The 24,597-nt window shown below is 37.4% G+C and overlaps 1 protein-coding gene and 1 non-coding gene across 2 annotated transcripts in view; one reads left to right on the top strand and one right to left on the bottom strand.

Annotated features, from left to right (window-relative positions):
* LOC122703108 (WD repeat containing planar cell polarity effector) overlaps positions 1 to 24,597 on the bottom strand; it is a 267,027-nt gene that overhangs the window by 129,565 nt on the left and 112,865 nt on the right. The window contains exons 9-10 of the mRNA XM_043917188.1: positions 4,715 to 4,829; positions 2,400 to 2,533 (exon numbers count right to left, since the gene is read on the bottom strand). Of these exons, the coding sequence (XP_043773123.1) occupies positions 2,400 to 2,533; positions 4,715 to 4,829 (249 nt within the window). The remainder of the gene's footprint in view (positions 1 to 2,399; positions 2,534 to 4,714; positions 4,830 to 24,597) is intronic.
* On the top strand, positions 7,257 to 7,328 carry TRNAC-GCA. The gene has a single exon. It is a non-coding gene; the product is annotated as a tRNA-Cys (tRNA).

Raw genomic sequence — 24,597 nt, 5'->3', positions numbered from 1 at the left:
TGACCTCTTCATCCTCTGAATGCACATCAAAAGGAACTGAAATCAAAGTAATTACCAGTGTTGTTCTCTCACGGTAAACATTTAACTCCTTGCACTGTCCCTTCACTATTAAATAAATTGAATTGGATTTTTAAAATGTAGACAGGAAAACTTGCTAAAGGTCAATAATTTCATGATATTTCCCCTACATTTTTCTCTGCCAAAACTGTTTCAGTCTCAAATAACTAAATTATGATATAGCTGTAATGAAGAGCAGGACTGTAATACTCTACACTATTTCCATGTTTTAAAATCCAAATGGGCACTGACAGACAACACAAATTACTTTACACTCTAAAGTGCAAATTCTTATATTCAAGCTCTCAATATCACTATTTTAACTAGCTATCTTCTTATTTGAGGGAAATATCACAATGAAATTGCTAAGTCCTTAAAAATACACAAACATTATCTTGACATCCTACCTGGCATTTACACATGTTACTTAAGAACTTCTATATGAGAAAACAAGAGTTAAAACAAGAGGCTGCCACTTTCAATCCTCACATAATGTTAAACCATGTATGTTATCTGAAATTTAATGTTTGAGTATTCATGGTTTACTGTTCTATCACAATAGTCAAGAGGGCAAGTGAAATGAACAAGTTTCTTAAAATGTCCTTCCAATGGATAAATGGCAGTTTTTATCAAATATTAAATACCTATATTTAAAATATTGAACCAGAAAATGAAATCCATGGGTTTTCCAGAGGGAAGCAGGCTCCTTCTTCTCTAATGTAAAGAAATGACATGGAGTGCTCACGTTTTTAATTTCTCATATCTAATGACAAAATGAACGAACACATAACTCCCTTACTCAAGGTGTAGGGCCCACATACTCAGTCTATTTTTCACATCTTTTCATCAGAAAAGATGACATCCTAACAGTTTCTCTCTGCTCTCATTAATGAGGAGCTACTATCCTTAAGCTGAGAAGACTCTGCCAAACTACCCACCACACTTAAGATAAAGAAAGTAGGCATACAAAATTTTATATAAATGCATTAAAAGCAGTCACTTTAATAGTTAATGCATTAAAATTAATGCATACTGGTGCATTTTAAAGACCAGTATTAGTAAATTAACAACATTTCAAGGAAAGCTAGCCATTCTGGAAAATAGTATTCCATTAAGAATGTTAAACCATTTTTTACTAGACAAAATATATGAGTACTACAGATTTTCAGTTTAAAAGAATCAATATTATACAAAGTGTTATAGAAGCTACACAAGGCTCGCAAACAAAACCAAATTATAGTTTATTACCATGATGAAAAAGTTAATGTATTTTATCCCATGTTAAAAATCTTTTTTATAAGAGTAGATTTTTCCATTAAATAAAATTAAAACCTCCCACATCACTACTAACTCAGTCACAATAAGAAATAACCCAAAAGAACCCAAAAGGGCAAAAGGTTAGGTCAAATACTATTAGACTTTTCAAACACATGCACAGTTTCAAGCCACAAAGCTGGCTTTTTAGAATCTTTGCCCTTGTTATGGATACTCCTGGTACAGTGTAAGTGTGCATCTTTTTTAAGGAAGCTGTATATCAGTCTCGTTCCCAGTGAACAGTGAACTGTCTCAAATCCACGTCACAGAGGCTGGATCAATCTTGCAAACACAAGTCACTGCTGAAAAGAGGCCTTGAACTGAAACAGCCTGGAAAATGTATGAGATACTCATTCTAGCAGAGAGTATGCCTTCCAAGCAGTTAAAATGTAATGTGGCAAAACTTAAATTAAACACATCATTTAAAATAAAAATCCTGCCTTAACAGATGTAAAGTCCCTGATACAAGGAAACAAATTACCTGGAGTTACTGAAGGGAAAGAGACCAACACATGAAGGAGATTTCTTTTTGCATTTTTCTCCATAGTTACAACTGGATGTTGGGAGGAGGGGGATCTTCCCACTCCTTGTTTATTACACTTTTCTATTAACCTTTGAAAGTGTCCTCTTCTCTTTTTGCTTGTAAAATGGAAGCGAGAGCAGCTACCCTTGCCTAGAACAGTGATGTGGGGTCTTAGGGAAAACTGAGAATGGTACATATACTACCACCAGCAAGAAAACCATTTTCAAATGTGTAACTTGCCTCTATTATCCTTCTGATTTCCATATGGACAATGTAAACTGCTCCAAGCATGCCACTGTTAACAGACCCCCACAATGAGAGTCAAAAAAGAAAACTTTGGATGGCCACTGTTTCTAGTTGATCAAGCTTAATCCTATACTATGAATAACTCTGGTTTTTCTGAAATCCATAATCATTTCAGAAAAATGAGCATAACATCAACTCAAGCAATACTCTAGCATACCTTAATAATTAACAATATGACCCTATACGTTCAAATCTCTACCTTATAGTCCAAGGCTGAGAGCTTTTCCAGCCTTCTGTTTGTATCAGGAGAGCTCATCTTCTTGGCAAACTGAATAAAACACAGCTTGTTTTGTGCCAAAAACGATAGGATGATGAAGCCGTCTGTGAGAAGAGCTTAAAAAAAAAGATTTGATAATACTATCAAGTACTAAGTTACAATAAACTAATAACAAATAAATAGTTTCTTCTATTGAAATGTTACAGAAAGCTATTTTCAGAAGATAAATGAATATTAATTGAAATAACTGAAGTCTCCTAAATATCACTGTGGGCATTTTCCAACGAATACAAAGATATTAGAAAGAAACAACAATAATCAAGCTAATCATGCATGGATTTGATATTTTTCCTTTCCATGAGACCATTTCAATATACAACTGATATTTGGGGACAACTTACAAATGAGATGTATTTGGAATAGAAGTAGGAAAAGCATAAAACACTGTTTCATATCTGAACGTAAAGATAGAAACACTTATTTCTACTTAGCCTTTAATCCTGTATTTATATGATACAAACCATCTGAGAATAAATTAGATTTATTAGAGGATACAGATCAGTGTTCTCCACCAATTTTTTAAAAAAATTTTCATCAATGAACTTTCTTTCTGAAAGTATACTAGCTGAATGAACTAAAACATATTATACCCAATATGCATATTATATAAAGTAATACTTGTAATGAAGATTAGCAAAAACATTTCTACAGCTATATTTCTAAAGCACACAGATAATCAATTTGCATGGGTTACATAAAGAGCCATTAATGTTATAAAAATTACTGATAAAAACATATAGTAGGAATTTGAGAAATGTTTTACATTGTTCCCAGCATAAAGCAGTTATTGGATGTTTTATGTATTTTTCTTTACTTCCATATCCCTGGCTGTGCAAGCAGTAACCACAGTAGATCTACACAATTACAGGAGAATCTGGAGAACTGCCAAGAAATCACATTGCTATCATGTACTCATGAGAATGTATGTATTATTTCTGGTTTAAAGAAACAAGTGAAAAAAGATATCTCAGCAACATGAACAGTTTTGGAGGTCTCCTTTTAATTCTAATGGAAGACCACCAAAATGACAAAATCATCACAGCCACTATTTTATTTGCAGCATCAGTGAAGGGGTTAATTATTAGACATATGAAAATAGAACCTCTTCCACAGGGAAGCTTCCTTAGCACCATGATCCTATAAGGAAGAGGAAGTGACATATTCATAACCCTACCCCCAGCTTATCATCATCAGGAATACTACTAACGATAGCCATGCTGCAGAGTGCTTTTCTCTAAGAAACTGTGTCTGCATTATTCAGAGGTACGAGTGAGCACACACAGCAGAAGGGTTTCTATAATCTTACCTCTGTCCTTTCCACTAGACCACACTTTCCTTTAATTATTCAATTTAAGCTATGGATTATTTTGAATCTCTAATGATAATCCAATCAGTTTCTTAGACCTTTTTTTTTCACCTTGAATTAAAGTGCAATCTTAAAACTTTAGGAGTCAGCACACTACAGTGCAAAGAAAATGGGTTCAAATTTCAGCCCAGTCATTTTGGGACTATTCCTTGGTATCTCATTGGGGGGCATTAGTATCTCAGCTTCAATTTCCTTATCTATAAAACAGAAATAACTATATCTGACAAGGAATAGTTGTTTTAATTAAATTATATAGGTAGGCTGGCACAGCAAAGAGCCTTTTAAGGATTAATAAATGTCAGTATGCTACCTTTTCAATAATTGTCTTAAAGTCTTTATTCGCTTTGTAGCAATTACATACTAACTGTGATATCACTTTACAGGATTCAGATTTATCTGGTATTTTTGGCACTGATTTTTTTATTTTTAGAAATACTGCTCAAATTCTCTCAGAAGGTAGTATTCATAGACTTTAGTAACAAAGAATTGTCCTAAGAGCCAAAGAAGAGATTTTGTTTTTGTACTAAGTGGCTATGCTGACAAATTGGGGTTATTTATTCAAAATTCATGTGAAAGTGAAAAATATTTGAAATGTCAACACACCAAACGAAAAACCCACCTCTTTCGAAAATATGTTCACTTTTTTAAGGAAACAGTAAAAAATACTCAAGAATACTAACAATTGACAAAAACTTTGACATTAAATATTAGTCAAAACTTGTATTGGTCCCAGGGGTTGTAACTATGCTTTTACAAGCAATTACTTGTGTTTTCAAGTCCCTGGTGGTAATAATTAGTCTACCTGTTGACACACTATTTCTCCTGCCCCACTGTTAACGTAGGCAATTGATTTGCACATGGGGGTAATTACCATCGCTGATGGTGTCTGAGATGAGCTTCCCCACCAGGCTTCTATCAATCACCACTTTCTCCAGCTGCGGCCCGGAAAGGCTTAGGGACGCCAGCACACCTGAACCAAACAGGAGCTACAGGTGAAGGGAGAGGGGGAGGGAGATACACTAAGAATTAGACTCTTTTAAAAATTCCTCCCCAAATGTACAACTTATACAGATATGTACATGTATATCTATACCATGGAATTATAAAGAGTTCTTTGAAAAACCATCACTGACATTCTGAGTAAAAAAAATCCAGGTGGTTAAATGGTGGAACACATAAGTGCACTGACCAGTGCTATATGAAGAAACTGAATTTAGTCCATGTTTATTAGAAGTGTAATCTGTTAAATACTTGGAAAATAACCATGTGGAAAAAACTTCCTTGCACTGCACTCGGCGATGTGATGTGTCTTATTGAAATGTTTTCAAAGATTAATATTTATATTAGTAATTAAAAGAAGATTTCTTAACATTTGAGTAGGCATTGCTACGTATTAAACAGCAATCATCATTACAATGTTAACACCAAGTATTATGATTTAGCCGGAATTTAAACTCCTTCAAATAAAGATCAGGTCTAAAATATTAAAATACATGTAAATCCAAGGCAACTAAAGCACAATGTTAAATGTTAAAATTCATAAATAAGTACCACATACCAGAAATAACTTCTCAAGGAGAGATAAACATAGTAAAGTATGAAGGCTTTATTAATATTAGTGTTCACCCAACCACCCAGCAAAAGACGTCTGGGTATCACCATTATGGTTTTATACTGTTCCTTTTCATTTGCGGCAGTATAATTCATTCATCTCCAAATGTTTAAAACTTCTGAAAGGACTATGCATATGTGTATGCTTGTTATCTATGAGATTATGAAATATCAACATTGGAAGAAATTGTTTCACCTTCAAGGCAACAGACTCAAAGCAGATGAATCATGTAATAGCATATGGTATAAAAAGAAAAAAACCAATTGTCAGTAAACTAATCATGAACATGCTAGCCAAATCCAAAGACAACTATGATTTTAAACAAAACAGGGGAATTCCCCACCTACCTAGGCATCATGTCCCAGCTAGAGAGGATGATTCTGTGACAAGACATACTGGGACATGTGTGAACAATGAGCAGTAAGAGGGACCAGGTGATTATTATATTAAAAAAGACAACCATTCCCCTACTGTCTAACAGATTCTAGGCATATGAACCAGAAAAGAAACTGAAGGGCCCCATGTGATTAAAGGAACTGTCAATTTCACGTTAATATACCCACAATGGGCTGGAAGGCAGGGGAAAGGAGAACTTAACTTTATTGGTTTGGGAGACTAATAAGAGAAGGTGAAGGTACGTTTGTTCCTAGAATTTCAAACTACTTCATGAATTAATTAATCTCTACTGAATTATGAATTACATCCAGCCGTGCCATATACACCTTGATGACTAGCACTAATATTTTCCTTTTAGGGAATACCCCCATAACAATATAACATGTGGTCTTTACCCCTACATTCTCCCCTCTCAAGCAGGCAATTTTAGGGTCATCTTTCATATCTAGTTCTCCCCCTTATAATAGTTTTTTCTCCCCTCATTTATTCAATCTCTTCCTCATTTATTCAGAGAAGTGAAGTCACTCAGTTGTGTCTGACTCTTTGTGACCCCATGGACTGTAGCCTACCAGGCTCCTCCATCCATGGCATTTTCCAGGCAAGAATACTGGAGTGAGTTGCCATTTATTCAGAGCACCTCTAAAATTTGTCCTTTTCTATTTATTTTTATCTACTAGAATTTTACACCCATACTCTTAAGCACCTCTTTTCTTCATTATCTACTACTAGTTCCTAATGGATACTAGCTAGGCCACTTTCATCTTTATATCTTAAAGATATATATATATATCTCTATATCTTATAGATATATCTTAAAGATATATATCTTTATATCTTATCTAGTGCCTAGAACAAGGTCAGACACATAGCAGGTGCTAACTAAATTCTTAGAGAAAGAACCATAATTAATTCATGATAGGATTAAATAATTTCAAGTTAGAAGGAAATCTGGTCTAATTTTCCACTCCCACATGACATGGAAGTTCCTTCTTTAGCATCTCTGCAAGCATCCTTCAAGGATCCAGCCCATGCTTGAATACTGCCAGTAACCAGAAGCTGCTTTAAACAGATGACTAATAAAGAAGTAAAAAGGTCTCTTTGAGGAGACAACGTTTGAGTACAGATCCAAATGAAGTGAAAGAACAAGCCATATGATTACTTGAAGAAAGGGAATTTGAGGCTTAGAATAGTAAACATAAAAACTCTTGAGGTCAGAATGCGCTTGGGAAAACTGACAAAAGGTAGGCCAGTGTGCCTTGAGAGGTGAGGAGTGAGTGAGAGGGATGTTCAGAGGATGGAATCAGCAAGGCAGTCAGGGGACCTTGTTGAGGAGAAGTCATAGGGTTTTAAGTAGCAGTGAATTATAATTTGTATTTTAAAGAAGGATCAGGGCAAGAGTAGGGCTTCCCTGGTAGCTCAGATGGTAGAGCGTCTGCCTGCAATGCAGGAGACCCGGGATCGATTCCTGGGTTGGGAAGATCCTCTGGAGAAGGAAATGGCAACTCACTCCAGTACTCTTGCCTGGAAAATTCCATGGACGGAGGAGTCTGGTAGGCTACAGTACATGGGGTCGTAAAGAGTCGGACACGACTGAGCGACTTCATTTCACTTCACTTTAGGGCAAGAGTAGAAGCAGGGAGACCATTAGGAGGCCACTGCAGTGGCCTGGGTGAGAGATGATGATGGCTTGAACTAGATGGCAATGCTAGAGGAAAGAGTACGTGGATATATTTGAGACATATTTTAAAGGGGAGCAACCAGGGCTTGCTGAAGAGAAAAACTCAAAGGTTTTGGGGCTGAGCAACTTGGTTTACTGAGATGGGGAACACTTGAGGAGAGGTAAATTTAGATTGGGAGAATCAAAAGTTTGGTGTGGACATGTTAAGTTTAAGGTGTGTATGGACATATAAGTAGAGATATTAAATAGTCTGAAGTCTAGGGTGAAGTGGAGGCTGGAGATTATATTTGGGAGTCATCAACAATGTATGGTAGTGTTTAAAGTCTTGGAACTGAATAGTGAAAGTCGCTCAGTCGTGTCCGACTCATTTCAACTCCATGGACTATACAGTCCATAGAATTCTCCAGACCAGAATACTGGAGTGAGTAGCCTTTCCCTTCTCCAGGGGATCTTCCCAACCCAGGGATCGAACCCAGGTGTCCCACATTGCAGGTGTATTCTTTACCAGCTGAGCCACAAGGGAAGCCCAAGAATACTGGAGTGGGTAGCCTATCCCTTCTCCAGCGGATCTTCCCAACCCAGGAATCGAACCAGGGTCTCCTGCATTGCAGGCAGATTCTTTACCAACTGAGCTAAAAAGAGTGAAGAGATCATAAGGGTGGAACCCTAATCTAATTAAACTGGTGTCCTTACAAAGAACACACAGCAGCAGGCTCTCTTTCCAGGTGCACACATAAGGAAAAGGCCAAACAGCAACAAAGAAGACAGTTGTTTATGAATCAGGAAGAAAGGTCTCACCAGAGACCAGCCCTCACAGCAACCTGGTCTTGGACTTCTAGCTTCTAGAACTGTGAGAAAATAAATTTGCTGTTTAAGGAAAAAAAAAAAATGGAGAGAAAGAGGCCTAACAACTGAACTCTGGGACATCTCAATCTTTAGATGTGTTAAAAGATCAGGTTAGCCCTCTTATTGACACCTAGTTGGGGTACTTATTAGGATTAAGGTATGTCTGTCATTTCTGATTTCCAAATGTCATGTGTTCTAGAAGTAGCCCTAACATCAGATTTTGGAATAAGAAGGTATAAGCAAATTAATAAGTTAATTAATACATTTTTATAAAAACAACCTCTGGGGAAGCATAAGTTTCCAAGTATTGGTGCCAAAGGTATTTCTGGATATGGTAATGGCGATAACCAGAAATAGGGAAAAAAATAGTATGAGTCTCAGGAAAAGAATATGCTAGCCCAGACAGGAAAGTATCTCTACCTGTTTCCCCAAAATGTTAGTTCTTAAGCCCTCCAAAATGGAAAAAGCCTATCTTAAGATTTGGCAGGACAAGAAGGAAAAGGGGCACCAAGATATCCCATTTCAAAGAATCAGAGAATCCAACAATTCAAAAAATTAAAAAGGAGCGACAAAGAAGCAAAGGGAGACACCTCCAGAGCAGATCTGAGCTTGAGAAGAGATCCACAGGATGAATAAATGAGAGGGCCTATGGGATTTCCCAAAACTCTGCCAATTTTTATGTAGTTCCCTGTGCAGAAGATGACGAAGGCAAAATAGGAACTGAAACTTTTTCTTTCCCCCGACACCCTTCCAGACAGGAAGCATCTTCCTTGCTAGTTATGCTCTGACCATTATTTCTTTCTATTGCCTACACTAACTTTTTTCTTCTCATGTTTTAAAAATAAGCTCATACCAGAGAGGTGTGTCTTTTTTTAAGAAACTAGGAAATGATCCCCATGATCTTCAGATGGTTCCTCAAATTGGTTTCTCTTAACCTTATTTTGAGTACTTAATTAGAAGTGAAAGGCACTGGGAGAAGAAAGAAATTTTTACCATCTGACATCATTAAGCAAAACAAAAACATAAGCAGAAACAAGAGTCCAAATTTCATTCACTCAGTAGGTCAAAAATACATGAATGCCTCCTATATATGCCAAGTATATAGATGGGGATAAGATGATGAATGATCCAGGCAAGTATTGGTAAAATGTGTGTAGAATATAGCGGAAGATCTCATCTCAGAGAAGTGGAGGTTTTGGTTAAGATAGATGACTGCTTCCTAGAAGAGGTAGATTAGTAGCCATAAAGAGAAGTACATCATATATCATGTATTGATCAATGCATCACAGTCTCAAGTACTGAAGAAGAACTGGTGCAGTAAGTAACTGTGAATGAGCTGTTTTATAACAGTGATCACAAACAATTCAACTGAATTCAGTATTCTCACTGGCTAAGGAAACTCCTCCCAAATCCATGTGATCATTGTCATATCTGAGAGAAGTGAAAAGTAAAGAAAGGCATACAGGATCAGTACTAAAAATCAACCCTGGGTTATAGGTTTAATCCACCATTTGAGAGGTAAGTTGTGGACAGGTAGCCAAGACTGATCCCTTGAAATCATCAGGTGACATGTGGGACACAACAGGTGCTGCACACTACAATCTAGAGAGGTAACAAAGTATTATGACCAATGGAGTAAATTCTAGGGTTGAAGCAAATATCTAAAGTATTATTAACCACTCCTCAGGAGGCCCAGGAAATTTGCATCAGGATGGTACCCAACACCTCCCTCAACCTTGACCCCCTATCCAATCCATGGGATAACTTCTGGAGAAATTCAGAACTATAGACAGGCAAACCATTTTACATTGAGGAAATCTATAATGAAGGGTAGGGTCACTGATCATTTTAACAGATAACCTGCTGGAAGAGAGATAACATGTTTTCTGTAATTTATTCCTTCATTCAGCAAACATTTATTGAGTATAGAGAGAAATCATGCCTGACTAATCCATTAAAGTAGAGTGACATAAGTGAATGCAGTTAAGACAAGGATGAGAAAAAAATTTTAATTGACTCACTATAGGGAACTGACTAAAGCACGAGAAACAAAAGGGCAAGAAAACATGTATTCTTCTGGATAGAGAAGTGCTAACAATGGGGCTTCCCAAAGATTTGTGTGATGTTATGCAATATAGGGAATGGATACATTCCTGGAAATTTGTCTGCTAAATCTATTGCAAATTACAAAATCTCATTTTTCTCACCTATTCTCATTATAAAATGAGCGATGCTACACTTTAATCCCTAATGTAATTTTAAATCCAGCTCTTACATATATACATATATATACACATACACACATATACACACATACATAAAATAATTACATACATTTAAAAGTGAGAAAATATTTATAATATTTTATGAAATTCACAAAAGAACATGGTTCAAAGGTAAATCTTGTATTTGCCCATAGTTTTAAAGATCTCATGGATAAAAGCAGCAGTAAGAAGTGAACAGGATAACACATTACTTTTGTATAAAATTTTACAGTTTACAGAGGACTTTAATACATACTCTCTAATTCATATAAAATGTCAGTACAACTCTGGTACATTGTAAGCATGTAAATTAAAAAAACAATAATAACAACATTAATCCTCATACTAATTCACAATCAGGAGGGTAAAGCAACTAACCAAAGTGAAAGTGTTAATCACTCAGTCATGCCCAATTCTTTGCAGCCCATGGACTATAGCCCACCAGACTCCTCTATCCATGGAATTCTCCAGGCAAGAATACTGGAGTGGGTATCCATTTCCTCCTCGAGGGGATCTTCCCCACCATAGATCGAACCTGGGTCTCCTGCATTGCAAGCAGATTCTTTACCATCTGAGCCACCTAGTCAAAGGTCTCATAATTAGTGGAGAAGCAGACACCAAGACACAGGACAGATCCGATGTTGTTTCCCCTGCTGCTCAGGAACTGACATCCTCTCCCTTTCAGTCAGTTGATTTCCATGTAGTAGCCTATCTGGTTTTCTTCTCTCTAGCTCCTTCTTCAGTCTAAACCAGCTTCCCTCTAAACCAGTGGTTCTCGAGCAGGGGTGATTCTGACCACCAGGGGACATGACATTTGGCAACGTCTGGAGACACTGCAGCGGTCACACCTCTATGTGTTAGCCGCATCCATGGAAGCTCACCTGAACAAAGTGCCTGTAAATGAGTTGCTATGGAGGCAAAGGTGTTTTCCATGTCTTCCAACAAACAGATGATTTGGGAGAGCCTCAAAGTCTAATCAACACTTTTCTCACAGAAAGAAAAGTTAACGAATGAGGACCAGGTCAGAGATCTTAAATGAAATAGTGGGCAGTGCACAGTTCAGATCAGAGCCTGGAGGAAACCTTACCAAATATCTGTAACCCCATTCAGGGCTATGACTCTGATGACTAATGCCAGCTGTCAGGAAAGAAAAAGCCGAAGGGCAAGTCAGAGCTCTAGCCATAGCCTGATAGAAATATCCTGTAAGAACACCTCGGCTCACCAATCAGCCTTATCTATAATTTAGTCTCTTGAGTAATTCATCCATCAGGTGGGAATGCCCCAAGCACATGAGCTAAGTCTATGATGTCAGATATATTTCATATTGTAAGTAAACAAATTACCATGCCAGTTGATACATCAGTCCCTTTTTAGTTTGGTTATGGTGAATGTTGTTACTACAAGAAAATAAATGGAGATAACATAAAAGATAGACAGGTTTAATTAATCAGAATTTTTTTGCCCTAGCCTGTGATACAGTGAAGTGGCATGAAAATTTTTTAAAGTTGCAGACCTACATGAATAGCACCATTCCATTTTATCAGAAAAAAATAGGTGTGATACATGCATACACATGCATAAAGAAATTGTATAAACACAAGAAAACGCAAGAAAGAATTTGACCAAAACGTCTCAGTAAGTCCCTTGAAGAGGTGAAATTGGGAGTTGAAGGCAGAAACTTTAACCTCTAGACAAAAAGTTGTTTTTAAATTGGAATTGTGGGTAATTTCTTTACTTTTTAATATGTTATTTGTTATTTTTCTAAAAAACCTTTCAAAAACAAAGAAGCAGATCTTAAAGTATTCTGCTCACAAATAGAGTTTTAAAGAATGCTTTTATGCCATAAAATGTGTTTCTGAGAAATCAGAATTTGAATCATACTGAAAATGAACTACAGTAACAGGTAAAAGGATCGAGTTTAGGAAACTGAACTAAGACTCTCTCCTCTGCATTTTCACTTATTAAAAAATAAAACACTTTTTTATTATATTGTCTTATTAGATTGCTTACCCATGTCCAATTTCTTTATTCACTAAAAAGATTCTAAGTAACAATTGTAAAGTATGGTATTTTCAAACTGGATTACTCTGCATCTACTAAAAATAAGGAGGGGAGATGTAGATCATTAATAGGTATGTTATATGTTGTTATGTGAAGTTACAGAAAAATATTTACAGAGAATAATATATATAATACCTAAAATATATTTATATACTACTTATTTATATGAGCATTTGTAAATGCTTGGAGGAAGGACATAAACAACTGTTGACTGTGCTTACCATGGTGAGGGTAGTACTCTGAATGTTTATCTGCTTGTATTGCATGCCATTTAACAATGTTAAGGAATCAATTTATTATTTTAAAATTAAAACCTTAAAAGTGGGAATAAAGATCACCACTGAATTCTTTTAAAATTCCTTTGCTTTGAGAATACTATTTTTAATTTTCACCTTTGCCCAGAGATTTTAAATCCACAGGTAAATTCTGCCAATACTCTCAACTTCTCTCAGATCTACCATTTTTAATATAACTCCTTGTCCACCCTCTTTTTACCAGGACCGCACTCAACAGATGCCCTTGACACCTTCAACTTCTCCTTCCTCATAGTACATACTAACAGCATAAATGTAAAAGAGTATTTCCCAAAGCTTCCTCCACAAAACAGTGATCTTTGAAGATACTCCAAAGTAAGCTTGGAAAAATTATATATGACAGTCTCCTCTTGGGGCTGATAATAGCACTCCCTAAGTAAATTTAAACACACACACTCACACCTAATGTACAATAGGATATTATGGTAGCTTTAAGCATAGCAGGATTCTTTTAGGATTAGTATTGTTAAACTGTTACTACAATGGAACTTTCATTCAAACTGATGAAGCAGATAGTAATTAGATGGTCACACAGTTAAGTGTAAAACTGCAGTGAGTATCAAGAAGTCCATGGTATAACAGCACATAATAGGGAATAGAGCTCATCAGGGAAGGCTTCCTAAGAAAGTGGTAACTCAATGTCAGAGACCTAAGGATAAGAATGTGTTACCTCAGTGAAAGGAGGAGCAAAGGGCATTCAAGGCAGAGCTAAGAATAGTTTGTGCAAGGGCCTCAAAGCGGTAGAAAGCATACAGAGTATAAGCAATGGACAGAAGCCTGGTAAGGCTGTGGTACTGAAATTAGAAAAGAATTTGGTAACAGATGCAATTAAAAAGATAGGTAGGTTGGGACCAGTTCAGTTAAGCCTTTAAGAACAGTGTCATGCTGTAATTTTTTAAACTGAATTTACTGATTTAATTTTTGGAAGAAGTAACACATCCTTGTAGTTCCAAAAGAAAATGACAACAAATTATACAGAGGTATACAATTTCCTACCTTTGTATCCCTCCTACCTCTTCTCCCCTACCCTGCCCTAGTTCACCAGTTTCCAGTTTCTATCTATTATCCAGAGTTATAGAAGCGTTTGAAGCTGGAAAGTAACAGATTTGCTTTTAAAAAATCATTTTGGCTACAGGGTGGAAGACAGACCGGTGGGAGCAGGTAGAACAGTGAAGATGAAGACACGCTGAAGTAGTCAAGAGGGAGATGGAGAGAGGTGGCTAGAGTTATGAGGGAAAGGCTAGAGACCCTCTGGTGGAGAAGAGTGACTTAGGAGATAAAATCCAGTAGCATCAGCGATTAGTTGAATATGTGGCAAGGGGAGGAAGGAGAAATGGGTAAAGAAGAGGTTAATTTCAAGTACAAACAGGTGGCTTCCAGGTTTCTGGTTTCCATAAATAAAAGGAAGACAGGCTGTTTACTGAGATTGAAGTGGTAGAAGAGCAACAGGTAGAGGGCTCTGAATTTCATTTTAGAGATACTGTGTTGGAAACATCTTTGAGGCACCAAAGGAGAGATATTAAGTAGGTAACTGGATTAATGACTGTGGAGCACAGGGGCGAGGCCTGAGCTCTACAGAGAAGAGGCACTGAAGCTATAAGTATAAGCTGGATATCCCAGGAGTTCAGAGTAAAGAGGAGAGGACATTCAAGGTCAGGAGAAAGAAGCACAGGTCTTGAAAGAACACAGAGAAGAATACTGGAGAGATAGGAAGAATACTAGAAAAGTGTCATGGAGAATTAATACAAAAAAGTATTTTAAGAAAACTGGTGTGGCAGGTAGTAATGAATCCCCTTGTGTATTTAAGATTATGCCTTAAAAAAAAAAGTCACTAAATTGGATTTAGTGATAACGGAGGGTTTTCTGTAACCTCAGTGTAAAAGGTTTTCAGTGTAATCAGGAGAAAAGTATGGCCGAAGTTGGTTAAATGCTGAGTGAGCAATAGAGAAATGGAGACTCCAAACAGAAATTCTTTTGAGAAACTTGATTCTGAAGAAAAGGGCTACGACATGGTGGTATCTGAGATGAATGTTTTTTGTTTTTTTGCTTAAATAGAAAAGAGTATTTAAGTTGACCAGGAATCTCAAGGGATTCCAAATGGTCAAAACAATTTTGAAAAAGAAGAACAAAGTTCTCATACTTCCTGATTTCAAGACATAGTACAAAGACACAATAATCAAAACAGTGTGGTACTGTCAAAAGACAGATCTATAGACCAATGGAACAGAATATAGGGCCCAGAAATACACTCTCACAAATATGGTCAAAATGATCTTCAACAAAAGTGCTGAGACCACTCAATGTGGAAAGAATAGTCTCTTCAACAAATGGTGCAGGGAAAACTGGATATCTGCATTCACAAGAGAGAAAATGGACCCTTATCTCACAGCATACACAAAAATTAATGCAAAATGGTTTCAAGATCTAGACTCAGACCCAAAATGATAAAATTTCTTGAAGAAACCATAAGGGAAAAGCCTCATGACATTGGATTTGAAAGTGATTTCTTAGATATGACTCTAAAAGCAAAAACAGACAAAAGTTTAAAACTTCTGTGCATCAGAGTACACAGGTAAGAGTGAAAAGGCAACCTACAGAGTGGGAGAGCATGTCTGCAAATCATATATCTGACAAGGAGTTAACATCCAAAATACACTTTTAAAACTCTTAAAACTCTACAACAAAAAAATTACTCAATTAACAAATGGGCAAAGGACTTGAATAGACATTCCTCCAAAGATGATATACAAATGGCCAACAAGCATATGAAAAGATGCTCAACATCACTAATCTTTTTCTATGACAGATACCATTTTTTTATGACAAATATCATAGAAATGAGAAATCATCTCATACCTACAGAATAGCAACTATCAGGGGAAAAAAAACAAAAAATAAAGTGTTGGTGAAGCTATGGAGAAACTAGGACCCTTGTGCACTGCTGGAGGCATTGTAATATGGTGTATCTGTGAAAAACATTATAGAGGTTCCTCAAAAAAGTAAAAATAGAACTACCATCTAATCAGCAATGCCATTTGTGGGTATATAGCTAAAAGAAACCACTGTCTCCAAGAAGTATCTGTACACCCATGTTCACTGCAGTATTCACAACAGCCAAGAGAAGGAAGCAACCCACATGTTCATCAATGGATGAACAGATAAGCAAAATGTGGTACATCCATCCAGTGGAATATTACTGAGATTTAAAAAGGAAGACAATCCTGTCACATGCTACAACTTGGATGAACTGTGAGGACATTATGCTGAGTAAAGTAGGCTAGTCAAAGAAGGACAGATACTGCATGGCTCCACTTACATGAGGCAGCTAAAGCAGTCAAGCTCACAGAAGCAGAGGGTACAATGGTGGTTGCCAGGGGCTGGGGACAGAGGTAGCGGAGCTGTTGTTTAAGTGTATAGAGTTTCAGTTTTGCAAAATGAAAAAGTTCTGGAGATATTTCACAACAATGTGAATATACTTAATGCTACCAAACTGTACAGTTAAAAATGTGTTAAGATGGTAATTTTGGGGTTTTTTTGTTACAATAAAAATTGTTTAATTTAAAAATTTAAAGTTTATCGGAAAGGTCCATTTGACAGAAAGGATAAATTTAATTATTTCTAAAAAGCAGGTATTTGTGCCAAAAACTATTTCTAAGCATTTTACATATATTAACTTAATTCTTATAAAAAACATATGAGTTAGATATTTTTATCTCCATTTCATAGTACATGAACTCTGGCACAGACAGGTGAAGTAACTTCCCCAAAGTCATACAGCTAATAAAGCCAAGACATGATACTGAGAAAAATAGAACAGTGCTTTGCACCAGTATGCTGTACCTAAGAGAAGGAATAAAATCAGGTGGGATTCTGAGAAGGCCAGAGGGGATGGGATCCAAATCTATGCCAGAGGATGAGTGCAAGAGTGTTCCCTTTTCTCCACACCCTCTCCAGCATTTATTGTTTGTAGACTTTTTGATGAGGGCCATTCTAACCGGTATGAGGTGATATTTCACTGTGGTTTTGATTTGCATTTCTCTAATAATGAGTGATGCTGAGTATCTTTTCATGTGTTTGTTAACCATCTGTATGTCTTCTTTGGAGAAATGTCTATTTAGGTCTTTCCCCCACTTTTTGATTGGGTTGTTTGTTTTTCTGGCACTGAGTTGTATGAGCTGCTTCTATATTTCGGAAATTTATCCTTTGTCAGTTGTTTCATTTGCTATTATTTTCTCCCAGTCTGAGGGTTTTCTTTTCATCTTGCTTATAGTTTCCATTGCTGTGCAAAAGCTTTTAAGTTTAATCAGGTCCCACTTGTTTACTTCTGTTTTTATTTTCGTTATCCAGGAGGTGGGTCACAGAGGATCTTGGTTTGATTTATGTCATCGAGTGTTCTGCCTATGTGTTCTTTGAAGAGTTTTATAGTTTCTGGTCTTACATTTAGGTCTTTAATCCACTTTGAGTTTATCTTTCTGTATGGTGTTAAAGTGTTCTAATTTCATTCTTTTACATGTAGCTGCCCAGTTTTCCCAGCACCATTCATTGAAGAGGCTTCAGAAATTTTTATAGTGCCCTTGACCAAAAGAAATACCAGAATTTAAACAACTAAATAAGTATTTATGTCCCAATAACTTGGTAGTCATTTGAAACATAACACACAAAGAATCAAAGAAAAATACCTTTACTTAATCCCTAGGAGGTGTGCACTAGTAGAATTTGGACACCACATGCAAATTCGCAATCCCTGGAATCAGACTGGATACTCTTAATCTTGTGTTCTATGCTAATTGTGTGGTACTGGCTTTTTATCACAGTTCAGTTCAGTTGCTCAGTCGTGTCCAACTCTTTGTGACCCCATGAACCTCAGCATGCCAGGCCTCCCTGTCCATCACCAACTCCCGGAGTTTACCCAAACTCATGTCCATTGAGTTGGTAATGCCATCTAACCATCTCGTCCTCTGTCGTCCCCTTCTCCTCCTGCCTTCAATCTCTCCCAACATCAGGGTCTTTTCAAATGAGTCAGCTCTTCACATCAGGTGGTCAAAATATTGGAGTTTCAGCTTCAACATCAGTCCTTCCAATGAACACCCAGGACTGATTTCCTTCAGGATGGACTGGCTGGATTGCTTTGCACTCCATGGGACTCTCAAGAGTCTTCTCCAACACCACAGTTCAAAAGCATCAATTCTTTGGCACTTAGCTTTCTTTATAGTCCAACTCTCACACCCATACATGACTACTGGAAAAACCATAGCCTTGACTAGATGGACTTTTGTTGACAAAGTAATGTTTCTGCTTTTCAATATGTTGTCTAGGTTGGTCATAACCTTCCTTCCAAGGAGTAAGTGTGTCTTAATTTCATGGCTGCAATCACCATCTACAGTGATTTTGGAGCCCAGAAGAATAAAGTCAGCCACTGTTTCCACTGTTTCCCCATCTATTTGCCATGAAGTGATGGGACCAGATGCCATGACCTTAGTTTACCTGAATGTTGAGCTTTAAGCCAACTTTTTCACTCTCCTCTTTCACTTTCTTCAAGAGGCCCTTTAGTTCCTCCTCACTTTCTGCCATAAGGGTGGTGTCATCTGTTTATCTGATTTTATTGATATTCCTCCTGGCAATCTTGACTCCAGTTTGTGCTTCCTCCAGCCCAAGGTTTCTCATGATGTACTCTCCAAGTAAGTTAAATAAGCAGGGTGACAATATATATCCTTGACATACTCCTTTTCCTATTTGGAACTAGTCTATTGTTCCATGTCCATTTCTAACTGTTGCTTCCTGACCTGCATACAGGTTTCTCAAGAGGCACATCAAGTGGTCTGGTATTCCCATCTCTTGAAGAATTTTCCACAGTTATTGTGATCCACACAGTCAAAGGCTTGGCATAGCCAATAAAGCAGAAATAGATGTTTTTCTGGAACTCTCTTGAGTTTTCGATGATCCAGCGGATATTGGCAATTTGATCTCTGGTTCCTCTGGCTTTTCTAAAACCAGCTTGAACATCTGGAAGTTCTCGGTTCACGTATTGCTGAAGCCTGGCTTGGAGAATTTTGAGCATTACTTTACTAGTGTGTGAGATGAGTGCAACTGTGAGTAGTTTGAGCATTCTTTGGCATTGCTTTTCTTTGGGATTGGAATCAAAACTGACTTTTTCCAGTCCTGTGGCCACTGCTGAGTTTTCCAAATGTGCTGACATATTGAGTGCAGCACTTTTACAACATCATCTTTCAGGATTTGAAATAGCTCAACTGAAATTCCATCCCCTCCGCTAGCGTTGTTCATAGTGATACTTCCTAAGGCCCACTTGACGTCACATTCCAGGATGTCTGGCTCTAGGTGAGTGATCACACCATTGTGATTATCTGGGTCGTGAAAATATTTTTTGTATAGTTCTTCTGTGTATTCTTGCCACTTCTTTTTAATATCTTCTGTTTCTATTCGGTCCATACCATTTCTGTCCTTTATGGAGCCCATCTTTGCATGAAATGTTCCCTTGGTATCTCTAATTTTCTTGAAGACATTTCTAGTCTTTCCCATTCTGTTGTTTTCCTCTATTTCTTTGCACTGATCACTGAGGAAGGCTTTCTTATCTCTCCTGGCTGTTCTTTGGAACTCTGCATTCAAATGGGTATATCTTTCCTTTCTCCTTTGCTTTTGGCTTCTCTTCTTTTTCACAGCTATTTGTAAGGCCTCCTCAGACAGCCATTTTGCTTTTTTGCATTTCTTTTTCTTCGGGATGGTCTTGCTCCCTGTCTCCTGTACAATGTCATGAACCTCTGTCCATAGTTCATCAGACACTCTATTAGATCTAGTCCCTTAAATCTATTTATTACTTCCACGGTATAATCATAAGGGATTTGATTTAGGTCATACCTGAATGGTCTAGTGGTTTTCCCCACTTTCTTCAATTTAAGTCTGAATTTGGCAATAAGGAGTTCATGATCTGAGCCACAGTCATCTCCTAGTCTTCTTTTTGCTGACTGTATAGAGCATTTCCATCTTTGGCTGCAAAGAATATAATCAATCTGATTTCAATGTTGATCATCTGGTGATAGCCATGTGTAGAGTCTTCTCTTGTGCTGTTGAAGAGGGTGTTTGCTACAACTGGTGTGTTCTCTTGACAAAACTCTATTAGCCTTTGCCCTGCTTCATTCTGAACTCCAAGGCCAAATTTGCCTGTTACTGCAGGTATTTTTTGACTTCCTACTTTTGCATTCCAGTCCCCTATAATGAAAAGGACATCTTTTTTGGGTGTTAGTTCTAAAAGGTCTTGTAGGTCTTCACAGAACCATTCAACTTCAGCTTTTTCAGCATTACTGATTGGGGCATAAACTTGGATTATTGTGATATTGAATGGTTTGCCTTGGAAACGAACAGAGATCATTCTGTCATTTTTGAGAGTGCATCTAAGTACTGCATTTCAGACTCTTTTGTTGACTATGATGGCTACTCCATTGCTTGTAAAGGATTCCTGCCCACAGTAGTAGATATAATGGTTATCTGAGTTAAATTCACAGCAAGCTCTAAAAAGCCAGCTTCATACTTATATGACATCCTCAAAAGGAATGTATTGTGTTCTAATGTTGAAAATCTGCTCTACCTGGAGCTACTTATCTGTGCAGTATCCAACAGAAGCCTTGTGTTTCTCTTGAAATTTTAAAATATCCTGCAGGATTCCTGTGAATTCACTATAATCCCCAGGGTGCCTAGTGTACAGACTGAGAACTGTGGTCTACATGGAATGCGTGGCTTCAGACAAAGGAATGTTCTCCTATTACGGCAGAAGGAGGGATACAGATACAGAGAGATTTACGTGTGTTTGGCACACAGTGGTAACTGGGATATCACAATTTAACCTAGGATTCTACTTAGACCAAGGAGAATACCAAATGATAGGTACTTCATCGTGAAGAGCTGCTATGAATGTCTTATATACAACACTGTTTTATGAGAAGTATAGTTACAGCTGCTTTTAATTTCATAGTTTCTTAAGTATATTGTATAAATACTACCTAGTAGTTTTATATTTTTAACTTTATTTTGAAAAATAACGGGTATATATCACAATTGGCAAAAGCACTTGATGTGTTTTCTCTATCAGTTATTTTGGCATATGTATATAACATAATATTCTCAAATATCATGAATGTAAAGTTGATGGGTTCTCACACCCAATGCTATATACTTAGTTTATATGTATATTTCTAATTCGTACATTCCAAATAGTGTATCTAATACAAAGTTCTAAAGCTGAAGTCATATTTTAAGTTTCTGTATAAAAACTCAGTACATGTACTCAAATATAATGCATTAAAAGTCTTCTCATTAGCTAGCTTTTGATATAAAATGTCACTCTCCTTATACAAGAGAGGCATTAGATTATTCAGATTTTGAACTCATTTAGATTTACACATATTTACTATTAACCATAAGTGGACATAAGTGAAAGTGTTAGCTGCTCAGTCGTGTCCAACTGTGACCCCATGGATGGTAGCCTGCCAGGCTCCTCTGTTCATGGGTTTCTCCAGGCAAAAGTTACTTCCCATTCTCCAGGGGATCTTCCAGACCCAGGGATCGAACCTAAATCTCTTGCACTGCAGGCAGATTCTTTACCATCTGAGCCACCAGGGAAGCCCATAACTGGATATATGAAGGAAATTCATAGTCCTGAACTGGCTTCCTTTGTGGCAAAATACCTTGGAGCTTCCAAAAACATTATTATATTCAAATGCCAAAGGCGGAGGCAGGGAATTATGACTTTCTTTAAAAGAAATGTTTTTAAATGAAAACAATTAATAAAAGAGAAGAAAAAGACCATTTATGAAAAGAATAGGAAGGAAATATTGATTGATAATACAAAGACACATTATTAAGAAGATCAAAATTTTCTTTGTATCATAATCAGGTTACAAAACTGAGCTCATATATTACTATTTAAGAGTAAATAGTTAATATAAATGTGAATTATCATAGGTCATTAAACTTTGGATTGAATCAGTCAAGATACACTGTAAATTTTCTATTCATTGTGGAAAGGAATAATTTTTCTTTTGCCAAAGAAGGTATTAGGGCACGATATTAAGATTACACAGGTATACACCTGAGTACAAGATTATCGTGCATACACAAAAATATAGGTATACACTCTTGATGGCCATGGACGTGCCTCACTCAGAGCTCCTTAAGGATGAACAAAGGCTGGGAGCACAGCTGACTGACAAAGTCCAAATATTTCCCAGGTGGCTACTAGCCAATGACTGAGCATGGTGTGGTACTAGTCCAACAGGGGACTCCCCTAATGAGCAGGTTTGGTTCAGGAACTCTCCTGTGGCTGAAGCTTTCTGAGCAACATGCTGCAGTCTGAGGCTCTTTATAATCCAGTCCCTTCTTCTCCTTGCTTAGTGTTCAGACCAGCATCACAGTCAAAAGGATCTCCCACCTGATTCCTTCCCCTTTATCTTTCCCATCTCCCCATCAATCACTGCAGTCCTAGTACTATCCTGACATCTGCTTCACAGAAGCACACTGGGCATGTTTAAAAAGTATTTCAATTGAAAAAACACACACATAAATTGTTAAAATGTCAAAGAATACTTGGAATTAAAGCAGCTGTTAACTGTCTTTATTCCACCACAGCCTCTCATCCCATGCTCAAACATAACCAATCAACTCTTGGTCATTTCTCCTGATTCTACCATCCTATTTCTAAATATGTATGTCACTTAGAGTTGCATTCAGAAACCTTAAAAAAAAAAAAAAAAGTAACAGAAACCTAAAAAGTCATTACTTAACCAAACAAAAGTTTGCTTTTCCTCACAGAACAAGAAAGATGGCGTTAGGCTATCCATGGGTGAAAAGACAGTTCCATGACATCTACAGGTACCAGGCACCTACTTTTCATCCCCTCTCCCTTTATTAAGTAGCTTTTGGTCAACATTACTCCAGCGATTAATTTTTCCCGTTTCAGGACCAATTTTCCTACTCCTATTTGCTTACCAACAGAAAGAGAAGTTATTTCTTACATCTAAAAGAGAAATAAAAACCCCCTTTAACCCCAACTCTCTCACAAGCACTGTCCTATTTCTCCATTTTCCTTTATAACATTATATTTTCTAATGTTATAAACCCCTAATTTCTATCCTCCCATATTCCTTAAATATATTCCAGTCAGGCTTCCACCCATACCATCTACTGAACCTGCTCTTACCTAGGTCACCAATGACCTCTGTGCTCCTTCCAATGGTCATCTCAGTCAACTTGTTACTGGTATGTTACATACTCAAAGGCTTTCTTCCTGAAATCTCATTTCCAGGGAGAAGGGAAAAACATTCCCTTCAGGTGCTCCACCTCTTCAGCTACTCCTTATTAGTCTCCTTTCCGCACCTCTCCTTTTCTCTCTCTCTCCAATCCCCAAAGCCCGAGGACCCAGAACTCAGCTGTTCTGCCTCCTCTAGTTCTCTGACTACACTCACTCCCTGGCATTCTTCAATGAATTCCTGGCTTTAATACCAACTGCGTTGCTGTCTCCCAAATTTCTATCACCAGCCCAAGCATTTCTCTAAACTACAGATTCGTATACCCAACTGTCTTCTCTACTTGAATATCTAAATAGGCATTTCAAACACTCATGTCCAAAACTGAACTCTTGATATTCCCCTCAAAAATGCCTCTTCTCAAGTTTCACCAACTCAGTAAATGTCCATTCTTCTAATTGCTCAGGAATTTTTATTCTCCACATTTGACCATCAGCAGCATCTGGCCACTTCTCACCACTTAACTGCTCCATCCAGTCAAAACTACTGTATGTCTCACCTGGACCATGGCAACAGCCTTCTAACTGATGGTCCTGATTTGATCTTTGCATCCTTCAATTTGTTCCCATGAAAAGTGCCAGTTACCCAGTTAAAAAGTATATCAGATCGAGTCCCTTCTCAGCTCAAAACCCCTCAAGACTTTCTAATCATACTTAAGAGTAAGAGCCAAGTTCTTTCAAAGGCCTGGAAAGCCCTATGTAACCACTGTCTCATTTCCTCTCCAATCTCAGTTCCTACTACTCTTCTCCTTGCTCATCCCACTTCAGTCACATTGACTCTCTGCTGTTCTTCAAAACATGCCACATATGTTCCCATCTCGGCACCTCTGGAATCCTCTTCTCCAGATACCTTCTGTGGCTTGCTCATTTATGTCTTAATCACATGGTATCTTTCTTGGTCACCAGATATCAGGCCCATCCTGCCCTACCATCTCCCACACATACTTCCTATTTTTCTTGCTATATTTTTCTCTAACAGTTTTTATTATATACTTTCTTACTTGCCCATCTTTTCTTGATTGTCTGCCCCATTAGAACTTAAGTTACAGGGGAATAGGAATAATGGTCATTTTCATCTGTTTTATTACTCACTGGCATCCCCAGCAATGAGAATTCTATCTGGCATACAGTAGGCACTAAATATATATATGCCTTGAGTGAAAGAATGGTCAAAAAGCAGGCCCCTTCAGGCATATTTCAGATCCAGACTCGAAGAGCAAAAGTTGAAAATGCACATCCCTGTTGAGTCTAGCATAATACATAGGTATAGT

The sequence above is a fragment of the Cervus elaphus genome, chromosome 11 (assembly GCF_910594005.1).
Source record: "Cervus elaphus chromosome 11, mCerEla1.1, whole genome shotgun sequence".
Classification (NCBI taxonomy): domain Eukaryota; kingdom Metazoa; phylum Chordata; class Mammalia; order Artiodactyla; family Cervidae; genus Cervus; species Cervus elaphus.
Note: the sequence above shows the minus strand (reverse complement) of the source record. Positions and strands in the feature narration are given on the sequence as shown.